We start from the raw sequence: 21,953 nt of genomic DNA, 5'->3' as shown, positions 1-21,953 counted from the left end.
CCCTACACAGTTGGCATGTTGGGGCATTACTGTATGTGTAATATTACTATATATATATATATATATACATATATATATATATATATATATATATACACACACAACGTCAGGCAAAATGATCTGACACATTGGTAGGTTAAATAAAACGCAAATAAAGTAAAGACACAAAAATCAACCGTCCAACCTCGCACCGCCAGAACTGATTTAATCTTTAAAACATCATGAAACAGAATGGCATTATATGTACTTTTGGAAAATAAAAAAAAACTTTTTTTCTTTCTTTACTTTATTCGCCTTTTATTTAACCTCCAAATGTGTCAGGTCATTTTGATGTTTCAGGTTTGGCCTCCCATAAAAACTGAAAAAAAAAAACAAATGAATGAATCCTAGACATGCCAGAACGTTAATACCAAACACTTACAATAAAGAACAAAGAAATAATAAAATTGCAATGATATATATTACAAATAAAGTAAATGAGGAATGAAAGGAATTAATTATTTGGGGCCCTGTTTTCATAGACCATAGTTCCAGTTAGTTGGTGTTGGAGTCACTCGTGTTTAAGTCACTTGTGTTTAAGTCACTTGCGACTTGGGACAGAGGCGTGGGTGCGCCTGCGCCTGGTCTACGAAATTAGAGCCAAATGTGTTAACAACAAAGTTGGACAAATGTCTTCACTGCAAATGCAACAAAGTCCTTAGCATAATATTTCTCCGTGGTTTATGATTCTCCTTCCTTATATTTTATATTCCTTATATTCCTTATATATTTTTATAACATCAAATGCCTGTAGTGTCTTTTCAATTGGGTCATTTTAGTGCAGTTTGAGATCTTCCCCCAATCTATTCCATACTTGGATTCCACGTACCGATATCCTGGTTTGTGTGAGGAAACACATCAATAATGAGTCCCAACTTCCATATTTTGGAAGCCAGACTCCAACAGACCGACCCCCTGTCCCAACTTCGGTACTGATGTCAAATACGGTTTCCTTTCTACAATTTCTACAATTTCAAAATGAATAAATGGGTTCCATTTCCTGTCTGAATCCACGGCGTGTACAGTAAAGTCAGCCTTTCCGACGGTGACAGGTGCTCCCGTCTCCGGCAGCCAAAGAACAAAGCGATAAGATGAATTGGCAGGGCTCCCTGGGTGCTACAATACCCGCGTTGACTTGATGGCTGTAAACGATATTGTCAAGCATTACAGCTATTTATTTACCTTTGTTCATCTTTGTGTTCCGAGACGCTTGATGATTGATAATGCTGTTGTTTCTTTCCCCCTTTTGTCTCCGTCTACTATTTTATTATTCATTCCATGTGGCATTCCACAGACGAGCAATTGCAGGGATTTCATCTTTTTAGGGAATTTACACAGCCACCGCTATGAATAAACAATTCTATTTCTTTCTTGGTAAATCAGTTGTCATCAATTTTGAATATGATACTTGGGAAATGGATGAACATGGAGGCCTCGTGTTTAGAAAAGCAGCAGCAGTAGAATTATAAATATGTATTTAAATACGTATTCAAGATTTACAGTAGGTATTATGAATTCAAGTATCACATCATGGTTGCCAAATGATAATATACAATTTTCTACTATGTTTAATAGCATAATACACTTTAGGGATAATGTCTTTTTCATCATCATCCATATTCGTGTTTAAAGAAAATACTCATTATGTATTCATCTTTTCTTTTTAGCCTTTTTACGAAATAAAACATAAAATATAATAAAATAATAAAATTATTTGTATCCGTATCTGTATTCAGAGTGGGCGGGGCATAGGCCATAAGTGGGCGTGGTTTAAACAAAAACGTGTGGGGCTTACATCTCTACATTTGAAGTCTGGAATTGACTTGTATTGATCAGTAGTTGCTATTTATGTATTGTTTATTGTTCATCTATGTCATCCTTCAGACTTTATTCTTTCAATATTTATGATAATTATTTATTTTCCTCCCATATTCCAGAACAGAGACCAAGGCAAATGTCGAAAAAGTACTAAATAATAAACAAAAGTAGGAAAAAATAAGTACAACAATAAGAAGGCCTAATGGCTGATGGGCGACGGGTGTGCAGACCAGGAGAACAAGGCAGGAGTCCACTGCAGGACAGAGCAGAGACAACAGGGGGCAGCAGACCAAAACAAGTACAGATGGTGGAACCAGGTATCCAAGCTTTGAGGTTTTTTTGGGAGGACTTTAGCTCCAAAATACTAGGTATTCCCCATGACGTTAGCTAGCTCATATTAACTTGTTTCCTTGCTCTTGTGAACGATGGGCAAAATTCCCCAAAAAGTAGAGTTCCCCTTTAAAGGTGTTTGTGTAATATAATACTGCATAAGAATCGTGGACATCGTGGATCTTTGCCAACGCCGACCGACTCGTTTCCCACACCCCCGTAAGCATTTAATGCTACAATGTGACTTTTACTCCTAAAAGTACTAAAGTCAAAGTATTTGTGCATGAGACTACTTCCCAGGCAGCCATCTTTGCAAGTTAATCGCCGAGGAGTCCACGCGCGCAACATCGCTCCTTTTGACATCAAACGTGCTACTTTGTAAGGTGAAGCCTTCAGACGCATGTCGTATCCTGTCGAGATGATGAAATGATTATGAAGCAGCATGAAAGTGACATGCGCCAGATGGACTGTGTTCATCTTCATCACAGTGGAGCTCCTTCTACCACTTCCCCTTTGATAAAACATGAAACATATGCTCTGCTCGCGCTTTCAACCTTCAGGATGTTGACTTTTTTCAAAAAGTTGTCTTTTGGAACAATAAATTCCTTAAATATTTCCAAGACGTTGGCGTTACCACCAACAATAGCAAGCGAAATGTGAACAATATGGCAGGTTTTATGTCAAGAGAGTCACAAAGGTGAAGTCGGCAGCTAGCATATCTTCAATAGATTTTTTGCAACGTTCACCCCTACTCCCTTTCCTTTTCGTCTTCCATCTCTGGGAGTATGGGTGCATGTCAAGTGATTGTTGAATTGAAATATTGATGCTGAGTATCAAAGCGTGGCGTAGCACTCCTGTGTTTCCAGAACTAACCACGGAGCGCTTTGATCAGATACTCCTGTGATCTGACTTCTGAAGTTGTTAAGAGTGCTGGAAAACAAAATGAAAACAAACTTCAAGTGCTCTTGGTATTGATAAAAGTTTCCTTTGACAAGTGGAGATGGGAGATGTCTGCTTGCCCCAGACGGGAGATTTTTGGAGGGGGGGTTTCCTACATGCAAATGGACAAGACACCAGGGAGGCGTTCTATGGTGCCTGTCTCCTGTGGCGAGGGACGGACCCAAGAGGTGGGGGACGCCACAGGAGTCCTGCAGTGGCAACAAAGTATTCAGGCGGATATTACTCATATACAGTAAATACAATAGAAATGTTGCAGTTTTGTGGCATGGGCATCCGGGGTGAGCATTCCACCAGGCCCGTGATATGACCCCAGAGGGCCACCACAGTTAGAATCCGTGGTTGAGGCTATGGCCACGCAAACAAGCACCTCGGTTGGCTTGTGGTATGACATTCTTAATTTTACAGTAAAAATCATGAACTACTTTCTAAACTGTTAGGGCAAAATATACAAGATACTCACGCCACAAGATGGGATGACTACAAGAACTACATGATATTTCAACATTACCTTGAAGAAAAGTACAATGAAAAACTATATGACAATATTTTGGAATCTACTCATTGAATTTCTACCAAGTTCCCTTGCATGGCCTGGTCTTGGGATGAGCATCATATGTTGTTGGCATAACAGTGAAAGCTAATTTATATTTCCATGTAAATAAATCAATAAATATTGAACAAAAAAGGGCCAAGCAATGATCCTTGTGGAACACCGCGAGTGACCCCACAGTACTCAGAAGTCATATTATCACAAACTACACGATGCGTCCAATCCCCAAGATAAGCTCTAAGCCAAGAAAGTACCAGACTATCATAGTATGAATACTGCTAGTACTGTTATTTGACTTTTCTTTTGAAATTTTGCAACCTCGGAAATTTCCTCAGGTCTCAGTGACCTCTGACCTCATGAAAGTTTATCATATAAATATCTGTTCTAATTGCAAAAGTTGAACCAATTCCTGTTTTTCTCCCCCCGGTGGGTGTCCCAACACTTTTGACCATGTGATATCTGACATATGATAGGACGTGAAATGTGTACAGTACATAATTCCAGCTCATCACACCGTGAGCTGACAGTTTGATGTGTTTTGGCAGGATTTGATCATATTAGCAGAAAGCCGGGGACCCTTAGTGGTTATGGAAAATGTAATTAATCAATTATTCATTTATGGTTTGAGTTGTTTTTGGAGATGTACAGTATTGCTCGCTTGCTGTTTGACAAACTGGAGCAAAAACGATGTTTTTTTTTTTTTCTTCGAAAGAAATAGACATTTGGCAGAGTACTACACAAGACACAAACTAATTAGGAGCAGAGGGACTCGACTGATGAGAGAATGCTTTCAATCATAATTAGGCAGGTGGCATGGCAGGTTTTCCGGGACGTAAATCAAGAGCATCAAGCCTCCGAAAGCTTGTTCGAGCTCAATGTGTGTCCGGTCCAGCATATGTCTGGAAAACACACACGCACTCCAAAGAGGCAGTTTTACCTCAACAGGAAGCAGTAAAGCCAGTCCTGAATGAGGTATCAAACGCTTGCACTGTAAAGGCCAGCTGTTGATGTTGAAACGGACCTTCATGCTAATTATGGCCCAGCTTGTCCTGTCCTGGCGCTCAATGGTTCGGGGTGCGGGACAACACTTAGCTTGTACATGCTGTCTGTCTCGTCCATTAGGACGCATTTGTCACATGAGGGCCGTTGAGTCAGCGACATGCTGTAAAATGGCCTCCTTTTTGTCTCTCTTTGGGATAAGGCCACCAGCACAAAGACCGCTCTCCTGCGTGGATGCCTCCTTTTCTAGTGCAGATGGTCAAGACAGCTGGGACAATTTAGTGATGGGGCTTTTAAACTGCCCCCCAGGCATGGTAAAAACAGCTTGACCGGCCACTTGAATATTCAGTGTTCTCCTCTGAGCTGGGGAGTTGTGGAGTTGTCCCGGGACAAAACCCGACAACATATCCAAGGGAGAATATATCCGAGACTGTGATGGATGGATGGATGGATGGATGGATGGATAGTAGGGCTGCAACGATACCACAAATCACCGTTGGATTTGGTTAGATATGTTATGTTTTCATGCAAAAAAATGACCTTGCCATTTTTAATTACAATTGCCAACATTTTTCGGGGACCAATGATGGTTTTTCCACTTTTCTGCCCTATAAATGTACTTAGAATGTTGTATCCTGGTGTTAAACCATGCCAAAGGTTCAGATAAGGAGTCCTGAAAGAAGTTTGGGATGGCTAAAACGCTCGGTTTCAAAAGGCGTGGTAAAATTGCTCCTTTGTGATGTCACAGAGGGGCGGACTTCCTTATATGGTTCATAGTTAGATCAAGAAAGCTTTCTGTGCTGGTTATTGTGTGTAGCTGCTCTATAGGAGTCCACAACTCAATACAAAAGGGTCGGAAAAGAAGCATAATAGGTCCCCTTTAAAAGTGCGGCACAGCACTAGGAATGGGCCGGATACTCGTTATAAACTCGTTATAAGTTTGGGGGCGTGCCAAAACAAAAACAATCATGTCCTCCGTGTGAAACTATCTTGTGGATAGCACGTTGAAAAGCTTTAATTGTTGTACTTAATGTAATTCAATACGACACTTGGCGAGTATGACGAGTTTCGGAGTGATCAACAGTCAAACGGCAGCTAGCACTCGCCCGTGTGAGATGGCCAAGCAAAAGCCCCCCCAAAAATTTTATTCATCAGACAAGATGACCAGCCCTTCTCGGTGGCGACGGAAGACCCCGTGTTGACCAAACGTTCTCTCACTTTGTCACAACAAAGACGACTAAGGTACTCCGACCGCAAACCGTAACACAAAAATGTCAACGCCGACCCGATCATAGTTAACCTTGTGGAGTAAAAAAGCGGTTAGATGGGTTCAAAGCATTCCACGCGGCTACTCGAGCAGCGACTGTGACCGTGTACGAGTCTGACCTTTGACCTCGGCGACTACAGCCACCTTGTGTGGCGTGTTTGATATGACTACGCTATCAAATTCACGGCGCTAGCGCTTTGAAAGACAATGACCCCCGCATGTGGAAGAAGATGCACTTTTGACCTCCACTGTCTTTGAGCTCCATAAACAATAGAGTTGTTACTTCCACAAAACTACTCCCACATCCACTGACCTCCACAGAGATCAATTTAGGTGTATTTACTTCAGCTTTTTAAAATGAGCTTGCTATGCTAATTTTCCAGGTTTTAGTTTTGGAGTGGAGATGCGTGGCAGCCACCCAGTCGGTTGAGAAGCACAAAATGTGTGACGTTGTGGGCCTGATTAGCGGCGATCTGAACAGCTGTTTAATGAACACGGGGACGTCTTTCCACGGAATTGAGTTTTCCCTTGAAAACGCCGGAAGCCGTATCCAGGTCTATTTAAATGAGCTAACACGGGGAAGGTAAGCAGCGCCACATGAGCATTGTTTTCACAGTTCAAAGTGAGGAGAGAGTACTTTGCACTTCAAAGCCGCTCATCTGGGAGGCAGCGTGCTGGGGGGGCGGGGGGGGGGGGCACTGGCATGGTGGTGGGGGAGATTTGGGGAGGAAGAGGGGGCTGATGAGAAGGGACAGGAAATAAGAATCAGGGTAATTAACAACTTGTGCTCTGTAATAAAGCCACATACCTCTGCCTCCACAACAAACAACACTTCTTCATGTCGGCAACGTTTCACTAATATTAAAGATGATTGGAGGATTACTTCCATTAAATACAAATATTCTAATACCATGGATTACAAATAAATATTTTTTTTGTTTGTTTTGATAGTGATTATATTATTAATATAGCTATTTTTCCATATGCCCCAAGTGCACATTTTTACTTTGTGACACATTCACAACAAAGCTGGTTCACGGAAAATACAATTAAATTTACTAAGTGATTTAGCGAAATAAAAGAGCTACTTTGAGTGAGTAAAAATGTAAATAAAGTCATTAAGAAAAAATGTTTTCTATACTATGAAGAGAATTTTCCGTCCTACTCAGATGTAATTCATTGATTGAATTCCAGAGTGGATCTCCCTTCCCGTGGAGGTGTGTTTATGTAGGGATTACAGTGTGTGGAAAAAAAAAGCAGCAGAAGATAAGTGAAGAACTGTGATTTACATGAGAAGTGGGTTCCCAGCCTGGATTTCACCTCTTAACATTGTAATGGTGAGCAGATTTACAGAATGAGATTAAGCCTCAATCTGCATTTAATGGGGCACATCTGAAGTCGCCCTCTACTTGAACTCCCCGATGTGAGAATGTCACACAGGGCGGCCTATTTGATGTGTCACCTATCGGTGACAACTCTCAGCCTTTGATTGACTTTTATCAGTTCACGCCGTCCAGGATATTGCATGTGATTTAACATCAACCGTACATGTGTTGTTGATGCCTTGCCAAGTCATCATCTGGAAATATGCTACTCTATCATATCACATGACACAGGGAAAAAAAAAGGTCTGTCGTCTTCCGCTTGTCAGCCTCGACTTACCACAAAGTTGAATGACTTTGAATAAATATCGGGGGAATGTAGTGGTTAGCATTCTGGATTTTGGAGTTCGAAGTTCCACTAGTAAGCATCATCGGTATTCGTCTAAGGGGTGAAGGGCAACCGGAATATAAAGGACTCAAGCCAAAAATCATTTGGCGGATCAAAAAGATCTGCTGTGGTGACTCCGCAATCAGGAAAAAAAACGAAAGTTGAAGGCGGAAACGATAAGGCCCTGTATAATGTGTACTTTCTGGAATATAAATTACTCCAGAGTCTAAGTCACACCAGCCAAAAATGCCAAAAAAAACCCCCAAAAAACATATATAAGGGGGGTAAATTTTAATCACAGGAGAATATGATTTTCTTTTTGGGGTATCTCTCTCAATGGTCAGGGTATTAGCAGCAGATACTGGCACGCGAGTCCAGAGTCGGGGTATAAGTCGGGGCACCCAAACTATGAAAAAAAGTATGACTTATTGTCCGGAAAGTAAATAGAATAGTTGCATCCAGACGGGAACGGATCACCGTTTAAAAACGATCTAAGACGCAAAGCACACGTACATCCAAGACTCATCTACTTGGGTTGTTTTTTGACCCGCATACGGTTTTGGGAAAATGGAGTTACTCTGCCCGTCAAAACATCAGGAGATGCTCGTTGAAATATTTACATATTATGTCAACTTGTACTCCGGTTTCCTCCCACATTCCAAAAACATGCTAGGTTAATTGGCCACTCCAAATTGTCCATAGGTATGAATGTGAGTGTGAATGGTTGTTTGTCTATATGTGCCCTGTGATTGGCTGGCCACCAGTCCAGGGTGGACTCCGCCTCTCGCCCAAAGACAGCTGGGATAGGCTCCGGCACCCCCCTGTGACCCTCGTGAGGAAAAGCGGTAGAAAATGAATGAATGAATGAATGAATGTCAACTTGTTGTCGAAGCTCACTTCTGGTCACGTGACGGCGATGGGTCGGTGATGTCATCGTTTAAACGAGTCACACGGCGTTCCAAAAAAACACTATTCATTTTTGTCTTTTTAGAATATTCCGCTGGTAAAAATGAAAAGAAAGTACACACATCCAATTATTCTACTTTAGTGTTGTCTATGCTGTCTATGTTGTCTATGCTGTCTAAGTCTATGTTGTCTATGTTGTCTAAGTCTATGTTGTCTATGCTGTCTATGTTGTCTATGTTGTCTATGTTGTCTATGTTGTCTAAGTCTATGTTGTCTATGCTGTCTATGTTGTCTATGCTGTCTATGTTGTCTATGTTGTCTATGTTGTCTAAGTCTATGTTGTCTATGCTGTCTATGTTGTCTATGTTGTCTAAGTCTATGTTGTCTATGCGGTCTATGTTGTCTAAGTCAATGTTGTCTATGTTGTCTAAGTCTATGTTGTCTATGCTGTCTAAGTCTATGTTGTCTATGCTGTCTATGTTGTCTATGTTGTCTATGTTGTCTATGTTGTCTATGTTGTCTAAGTCTATGTTGTCTATGCTGTCTATGTTGTCTATGCTGTCTATGTTGTCTATGCTGTCTATGTTGTCTAAGTCTATGTTGTCTATGTTGTCTAAGTCTATGTTGTCTATGCTGTCTATGTTGTCTAAGTCTATGTTGTCTATGTTGTCTAAGTCTATGTTGTCTATGCTGTCTATGTTGTCTAAGTCTATGCTGTCTATGCTGTCTATGTTGTCTATGTTGTCTAAGTCTATGCTGTCTATGTTGTCTATGTTGTCTATGTTGTCTAAGTCTATGCTCCATCCATAATATTCATTCTAAGCTCTGACTGTAAATTGAAGCTGTGTCAGATGTTGTTGTGATCTAAATAAAAAGTATCTATATTATTCAAATTCCCACGTTGGAGTTGAAAGAAGTTAAAAATATTTTTTGACTGAGCTGCTCTTTTTTCGTTTTTTCCAGACTAAGCAAGTTTTGGGTCCTGGGTGTGTTTGCTGGTTTAGAACAATAAAAAAAGAGGGGGGGGGGGGTAAATCCTGGGGTCAATTTTTAGTAGAAATTGAGTGAGATTATGAGCAGCCCACCCCTTCATCTAACGACCCCCCCTTCCTCCTCCTCCTTCCTCCCCCCATCTCCCCTCCATTGACTCTCCTGCATCATAAGAGAGACCCCGTGGAGCAGATCTTTAGCTTCTATAAAGACGAGATGCAGCCCAGGTTCCTCAGGAGATGATAGCAGGGGATTGATATCGGGATTCATAGCTCTTCATCCTCACTCTTCACTTCTTCACCTGCTCGCCGATGCTTGAAGGCTTCCACGCTTCCACGGACGAAATAAAACACGCGTGTGGAGCAAATGAGGACGAAGTCACCGAGGAGGGATCGTCCCAGTTTGACCACCGCAGAGAGTGATTGAGGAGAGACTTGGTGTACTTTTCCACGCTTCCACCCACGAGTGGACTTTTGTGTTGTTCGTGCGTGGGGAGCAGCGCGTGGACAGATGGCTGCGCTGACGATTCAAAGGACGGACAACTTTTTGCACACCTTTTTGCAGGTTTGTGGTGTTATTTTGTTTTACATTTTATGTCAAGTCAATCATTTTTTTTCTTCTGCAAATTCATATTTTGAAGTCATAGTGTGTGGAACTCAGTGAGTGGAAAATACTTTTTAAAAACTTTTTGACATTTATCGAATTGTTTAGTTTGAGTGTATAGTTATAGCACACCAGGGAATCATTTAAGTTGAATTATCACCATTATTATTAATATTGCAGAAATTAATATATTTCTGAAAAGAACACCTCAAACAATATTTTAAAAAAAATTTGGTGTGCACCAGAGCATGTACTGTAATTGTATGTATTTTATATAATATAGCGATCAAAACCCCACAAGGGGATATCCGCCTAATCATAATTAGCCCAATTAATTGGCTTTATTGATGATCCCCAACAAATCGATTGATCCAAAGCCAACCTTGTAGCTGATTTAAACATCTCGGGATCAAACTTTGTCACCCCACAGGACCGCACCCCCAGCTCCTCTCCAGAGGGCCCCCCCAACGCCCTGTCCTTCCTGGCCACCACCTGCAGCCAGGCCTGGCAGGTGGGCGGCACCATGGGCACCGAGGGCTCCCAGTTCCCCTACGAGGGCACGGTCAGTTCCACGTCGGGGATGTTTCAGCTGTGGAGCAACGACATGGCGCCCAGCACGGCCCTCAGCACCCACCAAATGACCTTCACCGTGCCCAAGGTGCAGTTCCCTCACGGACACGTGCAGTCGGGCCTGGGTCACCACCACCATCATCATCATCACCCCCACCATCACCATCACGAGCTGCCCCTCACTCCGCCGGCGGAGCCCGCCCCGTCGTACTCGTTCGATCTCTCCCCGGTCAAAGTGTTGTCCTCGCAGCCGCAGAGCAACGCCCCCTACTACCCTCAGCACAACAGCGTGGGGCCAAACTTCTCCAGCTTCCTCCAGAACTCCTCGGCCAGGCACCACTTGCCCGGCGGCCACGGGGAGGAAGCGCAGCAGTGGTGGAGCCTTCCTCAAAGCAACGCGCCCCCCTCGCAGCACCCCTTCGCCCTGGGCAGACAGCTGGTGTTGGGGCACCAGCCCCAGATAGCGGCTCTCCTGCAGGGGACCCCCAAAGGCCTGCTCAGCTCCACGCGCCGCTGCAGACGCTGCAAGTGCCCCAACTGCCAATCCAACGGCGGAGGCTTGGAGCTGGGCAAGAAGAGACTGCACATCTGCCATATTCCAGAGTGCGGCAAGGTGTACAAGAAGACCTCCCACCTGAAGGCCCACCTGCGCTGGCACGCCGGCGAGAGGCCCTTCGTGTGTAACTGGCTCTTCTGCGGCAAGAGCTTCACGCGCTCGGATGAGCTGCAGCGGCATCTGCGCACGCACACCGGAGAGAAGCGTTTCGGCTGCCAGCAGTGCGGGAAGAGGTTCATGAGGAGCGACCACCTCTCCAAACACGTCAAGACCCACCAGACCAGGAAGAGCCGGTCTGGGCAGCCCTCGCAGGTCACAGACCCTCTGCTCGCCAGCATCAAGAGGGAGTAATGGCGGCCGTGCAGCTTTCCTAAATGATCAATAAAAACTTTGACTTTTGCACTGCGGGATAAGCACGCCGGCTCCTCTTCAAACATCTACAAACATCTCCAAGGACTAAATGTGTGCTTAAGATCTGATTTGATGCCTTCACAGTTCCAAAATGTGTTTGTTATATATTATTATGCCTTAGTGCAATTAAAGGTCGCCATACAAGAAAATGGGAACTCTGAGCTGATGTTAATCGTCCGCTTCACGCTTGTGAAACTCGACAATCATCTCCTGTCACTCAGTGATGATTTATGTGTAAATGATGTGAATTATGTAATCGGGTTAATGGCCGCATGTACATTTGAATAAACCATCTCCGTGTTGAAACAATGCACACTTCCTTAACGTTACTTTCTCCATCCTGGCAGCTAATTGCAATATGAATAGCGATGACAATGGCTTTCATGTCTTTTGAACGTGGGGCTTCTTCCCCGCCCGAGCTCATCACAAAACGTAACATTGTATTTAAATGATGGTTTGCAATATACAAACGGCGGGCCTTTGTGCCGCCGGCGTGAAGGAAGACCAACATGCTGAGATGTTCAAAGGCCGTCGCACCTCCGAGTAAATAGCGGGGCCCATTGATGGGGCTTTTTGTTGCGCCTCTGCAATCAAGTTCACAGTCATGCGTTCTTTCAATGGCTGTTTTCTTTCTCTCCGTGGAGAAGATTGAGTCAACAGATGCCACGGAGGGCACCGGCCAGGAATTTGCTGTGAATGGGACCCCTGTTGCTGAGACCCCTTCAGTGGTGACAGAAATTCCCTTTGATTTTACACCCTTGTGAAAGTTAATACCCCTCAACCCCCCCCCCTACGCCCAACCCCCGGGAGTCCGCTGTTGTATGTCACAGTTGTGTTACGATAGGCTCGGCTTTACGGCCCAAAACGGGGCTTTATTCAGGGAGGCTGGCCTACCAGATGTCGGCTCATCCAGGGGTTCCCTCTCCTGGTGTTTAGACCGTGGGACGCTTCTTTGAGGGGGGGGGCGGCAGACCATTGGGTGTGTTCTTGTAGAGTCCTATAGCAGAGCAAAATCAGATTTTTCCATTAAAAGAAAGAAAATATAAAAACTGTTGCTTTGGTTTCTTGTCCAGCAAAACAAAACACAAACTTTGGAAAATGGCCCTCAAAAGGTTATGCTATAAATTGTGTCAAATTGGCTACCAATACCAATACAGATACATGCAGTCAACATTTTTATGTTTTACTATATATATAGTTATATAGTATATAAACACTACTACTTCTATGAAACACTCTAATAACTAATTTTGTTGAAATATTCTTGTTAAATCTCCCACTAATATTGTTATAATGCTGTGTTTGATTTATCACAGATTCCATGGCCTGCCAAAGCCTGGAGCAGTGCAGTTATTGTTTTTATTGTCATATAAGTGCTACCTTGGCATAAAAGGGCCCAACTAGCCAGTGTTTTTTACATTTTTACATCTCTGATGATGTTGGCATTGAACTGCCAGCTAAATTGGACTTCCAGCTGCTATTGACGGGCTGTCAATGTGATGACCGTGGATGAAGTCCAGTGTTTTGCTAGCGTTAGCCATTTAGCATGGAACTACCACAATGATGACAAACATTAGCACTCAAAGTCATCAAATCTTACCTTTACGCATTTCCACATAGTATCAGCATTCCGGAGCAAGTATGAGGTGAAAGAAAAAGGCGGTAAATGATATTAGGTTTTCAATTTGGATGAAATGTTTTATGACTATTGCCCTATTTTAGCTATTTCCATTTGTACATTTCATGAATGAAAGGCGCATTGAGGAAAATCTTTAATAATAATTCTTTACGATGTTCCTACTGGCTTTTTAACTCACAAACATTTAGAATTTAAAACCAGTTTCATAAGTAAGCAAACAAAGTAATAAATAAACTATTAAACACTAATAATGCAACAAGGGACACGTAGCAGTCATAACTAGCTTGCGCTTGGGCGGCGCCATCTTGAAACATGACACCTCTGCATCAAATCCAGCGTATATAGATATGAACCACATTGCTTGTTTTTAATATTGTGCTTAAAATAAATATCGATATTTAAAAAATATATTGTTATTAAAAATATCAATATATCGTCCAGCCCTACTTACGCTAAGTAGTTTATATTTGTCCAGATTCGGTTGCCAGAGTAGAATTTGTGTGTAAAACCTACCGAGCAAAGTTTATATTTATTACATCACAATAAAGTCGCATTATTTACCGAAGGTCTTCATTCACCCGCCACAAATATTCAAAGGGGCTTTCATAAAAAAAAAAACATTTAATAAGTGCGTGTCGTATTATTGCTAACTACTGGCCTGAAGCGCCGTCTTGTCAGCCAACAGGATTGGTGGAGTGGAAGCACTGTGTCGACCCCTAGTGGCCACAATGAGGAACTGATTTTGTCAGCCCTCATTTGTTCATGCTCACTAGGAGCCTGTAGAGGGCGCTAGAAGGTTTACTTTTAGATTGAACAGACCAACCTAGAGCAGGGGTGGGGAAATATTTAGACTCATGGGGGGGGGGGGGGGGGGACATATGATTAACACACACACAATTTTATGCTTATCATTTTCCTTGAATCATTTGTCTAATTTTATCTGTAAAAGTGTTATACTATCAGCTGTATGTTCCCATGTTCCTTTTTTCAGGAGCACTTTAAACATCAGACCACATCCAACTATGTCATTTAAGTTGACAGTTTTGTAGTTTTTTTTTTACTAAATAAGACATCCAACTTGCAAGTCACGTTGCCAGTTTGTATGTTAAAAGTTGAAATACTTAGAAAACAATTGGCGGGCCGGATTCAAACGCTTGGTGGGCCGCATGTGGCCCCTACGCCGTAGTTTGTCCATCCCTAACTTGGATCATTGACTAATAAACTCAGCATCATCTTCATAATCAAATAGAGAGCAAAGTGATTACAAGTTTTTAATTGTCGGACATGACAGTACAACATAACATATGAGTCTGTTTGAAACAGGATAGAAGTCCAGAATCCCAAATTGAAAAAAAGAAAACCCTAAAGAGACTCTAGATAGGTTCACGGTGAACAGCTACAATATACAGCCTGAGTACTGCAGCAGTGTCCGACGCTCTGTGCCCCCCCCCTTCAGGTTGCATCGGTCCACATGACCCATGACCTGGAGGTTGTGCAAGTCCAGCTAAAAGCAAAATGAAACCTAAGTCTTGTCCCCGTGGTGATGAAGATGAAGATGTAAGCCCTTCACATCCTCTTGAGTCACGGTAGGTTTGAGGGCGCCAGCAGTTGTCGGAGGAATCATACCGTACGAGTACAGGAGGAGCTCATGCACACTCTCATGCACGCAAAAAGCCCCGACTTGCTGCACAGTCATGGAAATGCACACGGCGGGACCGCCCCGATTAGGAATGGATATTTGATGGTGGAATCGCCACTCATACAAACATAGAAAGCTTTCTTTGGGGGCCATCTTGGAGGACGGCCCCAGTAGAAAACAATGAAGTCATTTTACAGGTGCTGCGTTTACTTCCTTCATAGGTTCCTTCAGATGGCTGAACCGGGTCTTGGTATGTCTTCATTTGTTCTGGTCTTCATGCTATGCACCCATCGGAGGTCATAGGTCATCTTCAGCAAGCTGGGCCAGGTTGCTAGGGCGTCGTCCGGCTGAGGGAGTGGAAAACGGAGCCTGGTTTCCAAAATCTGACGACTGACCCCTGCGGCAGCCGTCGTCTGCTCTCTGTGGGGTGGTGGGAACATTTTCAGACCAACGGAAAAGATTTCAGCATGTATTCAAAAACCTAAACAGCCTTTTCCTGCTTGCAAAAATATCAATAGTTGTGTCAAAACGTGATATGTTATGCAAATGCTTAGAGGCCCAAGTTCCTCCTATTCACTGCAGGACGCGTACAGGAAACAATTATCTGCTCTCGATAAGCATCTCCTACTGACTTCCTCGTCTGGCTGAGCCTGCTTCCTGTTTGTTATGTACTAAGCCTTTGCAGCTTGAGTCAATTGAGAACGCCGAGGAAAACAACAACTGCTGCCCCGTCGCACCAGAGCCCCGCACACAACGCTACACGTCTTGGGGTGAAGCTACGTCCGCAACAGGATGCTCCCACAGGCTAGCGGCTGACATCCATACTTTATTTTTACAACGCAATTACAAATTTAGATTCAAGAAACTAATTCAAGTTCAAGGTTTTGAAATCAATCAAACAACCAGGGTGCCCAAAAGGACCCAAGGTTAGCGACCAAAAGGACCCAAGGTTAGCGACCAAAAGGACCCAACGTTAGCGACCAAAAGGATCCAAGGTTCAAGGTTAGCGACCAAAATGACCCAAGGTTAGCGACCAAAAGCATCCAAGGTTCAAGGTTAGCGACCAAAATGACCCAAGGTTAGCGACCAAAAGCATCCAAGGTTCAAGGTTAGCGACCAAAAGGACCCAAGGTTAGCGACCAAAAGGATCCAAGGTTAGCGACCAAAAGGACCCAAGGTTAGCGACCAAAAGGACCCAAGGTTAGCGACCAAAATGACCCAAGGTTAGCGACCAAAAGGATCCAAGGTTCAAGGTTAGCGACCAAAAGGACCCAAGGTTAGCGACCAAAAGGATCCAAGGTTAGCGACCAAAAGGACCCAAGGTTAGCGACCAAAAGGACCCAAGGTTAGCGACCAAAAGGACCCAAGGTTCAAGGTTAGCGACCAAAAGGACCCAAGGTTCAAGGTTAGCGACCAAAAGGACCCAAGGTTCAAGGTTAGCGACCAAAAGGACCCAAGGTTCAAGGTTAGCGACCAAAAGGACCCAAGGTTAGCGACCAAAAGGACTCAAGGTTCAAGGTTAGCGACCAAAAGGACCCAAGGTTCAAGGTTAGCGACCAAAAGGACCCAAGGTTAGCGACCAAAAGGACCCAAGGTTCAAGGTTAGCGACCAAAAGGACCCAAGGTTAGCGACCAAAAGGACCCAAGGTTAGCGACCAAAAGGACCCAAGGTTAGCGACCAAAAGGACCCAAGGTTCAAGGTTAGCGACCAAAAGGACCCAAGGTTAGCGACCAAAAGGACCCAAGGTTCAAGGTTAGCGACCAAAAGGACCCAAGGTTCAAGGTTAGCGACCAAAAGGACCCAAGGTTAGCGACCAAAAGGACCCAAGGTTAGCGACAGCAGCCCCAACAGAGAAGCTCAGACTTTCTTCTCCCAACTACTTTGTCCAGCTCCTCCCATTCACAGACCAGCTATGATCTCTCCAACATGTGCTTAGGCCTCCAACCAGTCCAAGTGCCCTGAACTCCTCTCCAGGGAGGAGTCCGGTCAGCATTCTGGTCCAGCACCTCATATGGTTCCTCTCAACATGGAGCAGTAGCGCCTCTATTTGGAGTTCTTCCCAGATGAGAGCGCGTCTTACCCTCTCTAGAAGGGAGGGGCCAGAATGGCATTTTGGCTGTTTACCACAGCGCAGGCTGCGCTTCGCCTGCGTCGAGAATAGACCAGGTCAGAGTCACGAAATTGTCACTGCGCCAAGCTGAAAATGGTTTGCCGCTACGGCCATCTTGGCGCAGCCCAGTCTACCCCATTGGCTGTGCACAGTGGTGCGCTGGACAAAGTGACCATTGAGTGGGGTGCGCCACAGGAACTTGTGCGGGAGGAGTTACCTGATGCACCTGAATGTACCATTCTTGGAAAAAGCTAGCTTAGCACTGATAGCAGTTTGCTGGTTTTGATCCTGCTTGTTTTATTCATGTAAAATTGATGTACCCCTGGAGGGGTACGCGTACACCAGTTATCGTTATTGTATCTCGTTATGGAGCCTCAGTTAGAGGAACGTTGGTTTGATGTTGGAGAACAGTTATGATTGAGATATTGTGCATGAGCAAGCATCAGCACTACCTTTGGAGTCTGCATGGAGGGCGTGTAGAGACCATTGGAAACAGCAGGACAGGTCTGCGGTTCCGACAAGGTCAGCTGAACATGGGACGGAGAAACTGTGTCAGCAGGACAGAGCTGCACCAGAGTGGGCTGCAAACGCCAAACATTGTGTTGAAGAGGGCATTCAGGTCAGAACATTGTGAGCGTATCATCACACGAGTTATGTAACCCTACATCCTGCAGCATGGAGGTCTCACTGGGACCCGGAGCCGGGCCTTGGCTGGGCAGGTACAGGGCGGGCAGGGAGGTGTTATGAGAATGGAGGGAGGGGTGCCTGTGGCGGTCCATCGAAGCAGACGAGTGGGGCCTCAGGGCGCCGCCGGTGGACGGGGGGGGCCGCATGGAGCGACCCAAGCTATTGGACTTGCTTTCTCTCCTTTGATACTCGATAGGTGACTGTAAGGCTGAAAGACACGCAAACATTTCATTTCGTATTTCGAAGCGGAAGCTAGCAAGAGATGGCTAGCAAGAGATGGCTAATAGCTAATAATGGGATTCAATTATTTTGCCTAGAAAAAAACACCCAAAAAATCCCAAGTGTTCCGGTTACATAACGTGACTTGCATATTAACCAAGCTAAGACAACATTGTTATTATAGGGGGAGGGGCGCTCTATAGGGGGGAACAGTTCGGACAATTCCAAGGGCCTCTGACTGGGAAGGGCCCCCAAAAAATATGTAAAATAATTTTGCTATCTGGTTGATTTTTTTTCTTTTTCAGATCCGGGTAATCCGGTTTCCTCTCACATTCCTATTTTTAAGTAATTTCAAGCAAAAATGTTGATTTATTAGGATTAGAGATTGGATAAATATATGTATTAAATATGTGACATGTTTTTAATCTTGACAGTGACTGTAAAAAAATCAATATCAGCAGCGATGAAACATAATTGCGGACGCATGATTGAATGAACGGATGACATTCCAGGCTCACCATTCAGGAAGTTGCGCTGTGTTTCCAAGATCTGACCCACATCGTCGACCCAGGCCCTGCACGTCTCCAGCGAGGAGGCCAGCAACTGGAATCTCACCGTGCTTCCGTCTGGATTGCGGGACGTCAACACGAAGCGCGCATCGTCACCGTCCGCGTTGAACTCCACCCCCAAGCAGCTCACCTGGAAGGGGTTACGTTTGAGAAGACACGTTGACTCGCTTTATTTGTGTACGCTCAGCGCAAATTTGAGGAATGCTTAAAGGGGAACTATTATGCTCATTTTTCAGCCCTTTGTATTGAGTCGTGGACTCCTATAGAGCAGCTACACACAATAACCAGCACACAAAGCTTTCTAGTTCTTCCAGAATCTGCACCTATTCAGCTGTGTTTCTTAGGATTTTGTGGTTCCTGCGAAAATTGTTAGCGCAAAGTCTAACAATTTTCAGATATTTCTGCCATGCTGACAAGTTAACATTGGTGTGTGTTTTCGGGAGAAATGTTTAAAGGGGACCTATTATGATCATTTTTCAGCCCTTTGTATTGAGTCATGGACTCCTATAGAGCAGCTACACACAATAACCAGCACACAAAGCTTTCTGGTTCTTCCAGAATCTGCACCTATTCAGCTGTATTTCTTTGGATTTTGTGGTTCCTGTGAAAATTGTTAGCGCAAAGTCAACGTCTAACAATTTTCAGATATTTCTGCCATGCTGACAAGTTAACATTGGTGTGTGTTTTCGGGAGAAATGTTTAAAAGGGACCTATTATGCTCATTTTTCAGCCCTTTGTATTGAGTCGTGGACTCCTATAGAGCAGCTACACACAATAACCAGCACACAAAGCTTTCTAGTTCTTCCAGAATCTGCACCTATTCAGTTGTGTTTTTTAGGATTTTGTGGTTCCTGCGAAAATTGTTAGCGCAAAGTCAACGTCTAACAATTTTCAGATATTTCTGTCATGCTCATAAGTTAACATTGGTGTGTGTTTTCGGGAGAAATGTTTAAAAGGGACCTATTATGCTCATTTTTCAGCCCTTTGTATTGAGTCGTGGACTCCTATAGAGCAGCTACATACAATAACCAGCACACAAAGCTTTCTGGTTCTTCCAGAATCTGCACCTATTCAGCTGTGTTTCTTAGGATTTTGTGGTTCCTGCGAAAATTGTCTGTTTTAATGCACATACCTTTATACTGTTTTTAAAGATGTACCCAGGAAGCGAGAAGCCCTTCTTTTTGTCCGTGGGCTCACTGAAGATGACCAGCTGCTCAAACAGGAAGACCCTTCTTTCCTTCGCTCGAGACAGGAAGCCGGAGTCCTGCTCAGTGACGGTGAAGGTGTCCTGCTGGAGCAGCTTCCCCTGGGCTGTGATCTTCCCCTGGTAAGCAACAATAAGTGGAAGTGCTTGTCACCAAATTGCTGGCACAAAATGTTATTTTCTTGACGTCTAAATTCTTGACACGTACCTCAAAGCCTTGGAGTCGACCCACATTCATCATGTCATTGCAACGTTTTGGCACAAAGCACATCACTTCTACTGCTTTCTGTTGAAAAAACAAACAAAAACTGTTGAAAGCCAATACAGACCAGGTCTAAACCAAAACAAGACTGTAACTTAACCTAACCTAGGTTAGGATTACCGACCTCCAACTCTTCTGTTTCCATCCCGGCTTTGGTGGAATACTTCAGGAAGTCCTGTTCAAATAAACACAGCATGGTCGCCAAAGCAGATATAAAAACATGTGGACCAGATCTCAATCTCTTGACTATGGGGCCAACATGATACCCACTCGACCACTGTGCAGGACCAGAATTCAAGAACATCTTACATTACTTTTAGATTTTGGACCCTAACAAATTCAAAGATATCTTGGAATCACATTAAATGAAGATCCAACTTTCATAATTGATCATATTTGATTTAGTCGGGGGCGGCACGGTGGTCTAGGGGTTAGCGCGCAGACCTCACAGCTAGGAGACCAGGGTTCAATTCCACCCTTGGCCATCTCTGTGTGGAGTTTGCATGTTCTCCCCGTGCATGCGTGGTTTTTCTCCGGGTACTCCGGTTTCCTCCCACATTCCAAAAACATGCTAGGTTAATTGGCGACTCCAAATTGTCCATAGGTATGAATGTGAGTGTGAATGGTTGTTTGTCTATATGTGCCCTGTGATTGGCTGGCCACCAGTCTAGGGTGTACCCCGCCTTACGCCCGAAGACAGCTGGGATAGGCTCCAGCACCCCCCGCGACCCTCGTGAGGAAAAAGCGGTAGAAAATGAATGAATGAATGATTTAGTCGGAGTGATGTTGTGACCACTGAGTGTGTGTGTGTGTGCGTGTGTGTGTGTGTGTGTGTGTGTGTGTGTGTGTGTGTGTGTGACCTGCTCTTCACCTTGAGCAGCAGCTGGTACTTCATGATCCTCTGGACAGGTTTGATGAGCAGGTCATTGAGTTGCAGCCTGTGACCCAGCTGCTCCCGCAACTCCTAGGAGGCAAACAATGCGACTCATGGCAGCTGATGTAATCGCAGCAGCAACAACATTCAATTTAAGATTTGTGTCCTGTTCCCGTTATTTTCTATCCGGATGACAACCAGGTATAGTTTATAGTTTATAGTTTCATACATATCCAGCAAAAATGCATCATCTGTAAGGAAAACTTGTCTATAACGAGTATCCGGCTCATCCCGAGTTAAGAGCCATCCCAAACGTCTTTCAGGGATCACTTCCAAATGCGTAAATGTCATTATCTGAAACTTTGTCATGGTTTACCACCAGAATCCAACATTCGAACTACATTTATAGGTCAGAAAAGTGGAAAAAGCACAATAGTTCCCACTTAAAAATGTGTCTGGTTTGATTCCCCTGGACCATGATTGTCTTGTGAGTTGGTCGTCTCGTGAATCGCCACATTTGACACCAAATCTGCTGTTAAAAGAGTAGAACAAACTCACCTCAAAGTAGGTTTCAATGTACTCTGAGACAATGTGCTCGGACTTGGGCTTGTTCTGACAGTAGACCACATACATATTCAGACGCCGCTCCTGCCCGACAAAGAAACACACAGATGATGTCAAACTTGTGAGAAACATTCATTTAGTCTTCTTAGCGGTAACTCTACTGTGACTGATTAGCGTCGGGAGGCGGCGCCACCCTGAGCGTCCGATGGACCGTGTCCGATGTACCACGTCATGTATAATCCACCCAGGTGGCCTTGTGTGTAACCAGAACCTTTGAGCGCCCATCAACATGAGTTTGCACCTAGCAACAAGCATCGTCACTTGGAAACTGCCGAGCTGCTCCGCTGCTGAATAAGAACACGTTCGGAGCCAATATGGCTTCCGTCGTCACACTGCCTGTTATTGAATAGCATATTTACAGGCATGCTGTTATTATTGTGTTCTTTAAAGAACTACAATGAGCAGGAATGGGAGAA

General features: G+C 44.1%; 2 protein-coding genes across 7 annotated transcripts in view; one reads left to right on the top strand and one right to left on the bottom strand.

The window, feature by feature from the left end:
• Positions 1 to 9,790: 9,790 nt before the first annotated feature.
• LOC131137173 (transcription factor Sp5-like) lies at positions 9,791 to 12,710 on the top strand. Its single transcript, XM_058084798.1, has 2 exons — positions 9,791 to 10,133; positions 10,603 to 12,710. The coding sequence occupies exons 1-2, from the start codon at positions 10,080 to 10,082 to the stop codon at positions 11,647 to 11,649; spliced, it is 1,101 nt and encodes a 366-aa protein (XP_057940781.1). The 5' UTR covers positions 9,791 to 10,079; the 3' UTR covers positions 11,650 to 12,710.
• Positions 12,711 to 14,605: 1,895 nt separating this feature from the next.
• The window catches only part of LOC131136408 (rho guanine nucleotide exchange factor 25-like), a 71,191-nt gene continuing 63,843 nt past the window's right edge, over positions 14,606 to 21,953 (bottom strand). For 5 of the 6 annotated variants that reach the window (XM_058083160.1, XM_058083163.1, XM_058083159.1 and 2 more), the window contains 9 exons: positions 21,472 to 21,561; positions 20,911 to 21,003; positions 20,164 to 20,214; positions 19,986 to 20,063; positions 19,706 to 19,897; positions 18,523 to 18,703; positions 17,764 to 17,993; positions 17,551 to 17,679; positions 14,606 to 15,407 (listed from right to left, as the gene is read on the bottom strand). In XM_058083160.1, the coding sequence (XP_057939143.1) occupies positions 15,285 to 15,407; positions 17,551 to 17,679; positions 17,764 to 17,993; positions 18,523 to 18,703; positions 19,706 to 19,897; positions 19,986 to 20,063; positions 20,164 to 20,214; positions 20,911 to 21,003; positions 21,472 to 21,561 (1,167 nt within the window). In that variant the 3' untranslated portion in view covers positions 14,606 to 15,284. The remainder of the gene's footprint in view (positions 15,408 to 17,550; positions 17,680 to 17,763; positions 17,994 to 18,522; positions 18,704 to 19,705; positions 19,898 to 19,985; positions 20,064 to 20,163; positions 20,215 to 20,910; positions 21,004 to 21,471; positions 21,562 to 21,953) is intronic. The other variant, XM_058083161.1, reaches the window with a different exon arrangement.

The sequence above is a fragment of the Doryrhamphus excisus genome, chromosome 10 (assembly GCF_030265055.1).
Source record: "Doryrhamphus excisus isolate RoL2022-K1 chromosome 10, RoL_Dexc_1.0, whole genome shotgun sequence".
NCBI classification, from domain to species: domain Eukaryota; kingdom Metazoa; phylum Chordata; class Actinopteri; order Syngnathiformes; family Syngnathidae; genus Doryrhamphus; species Doryrhamphus excisus.
Note: the sequence above shows the minus strand (reverse complement) of the source record. Positions and strands in the feature narration are given on the sequence as shown.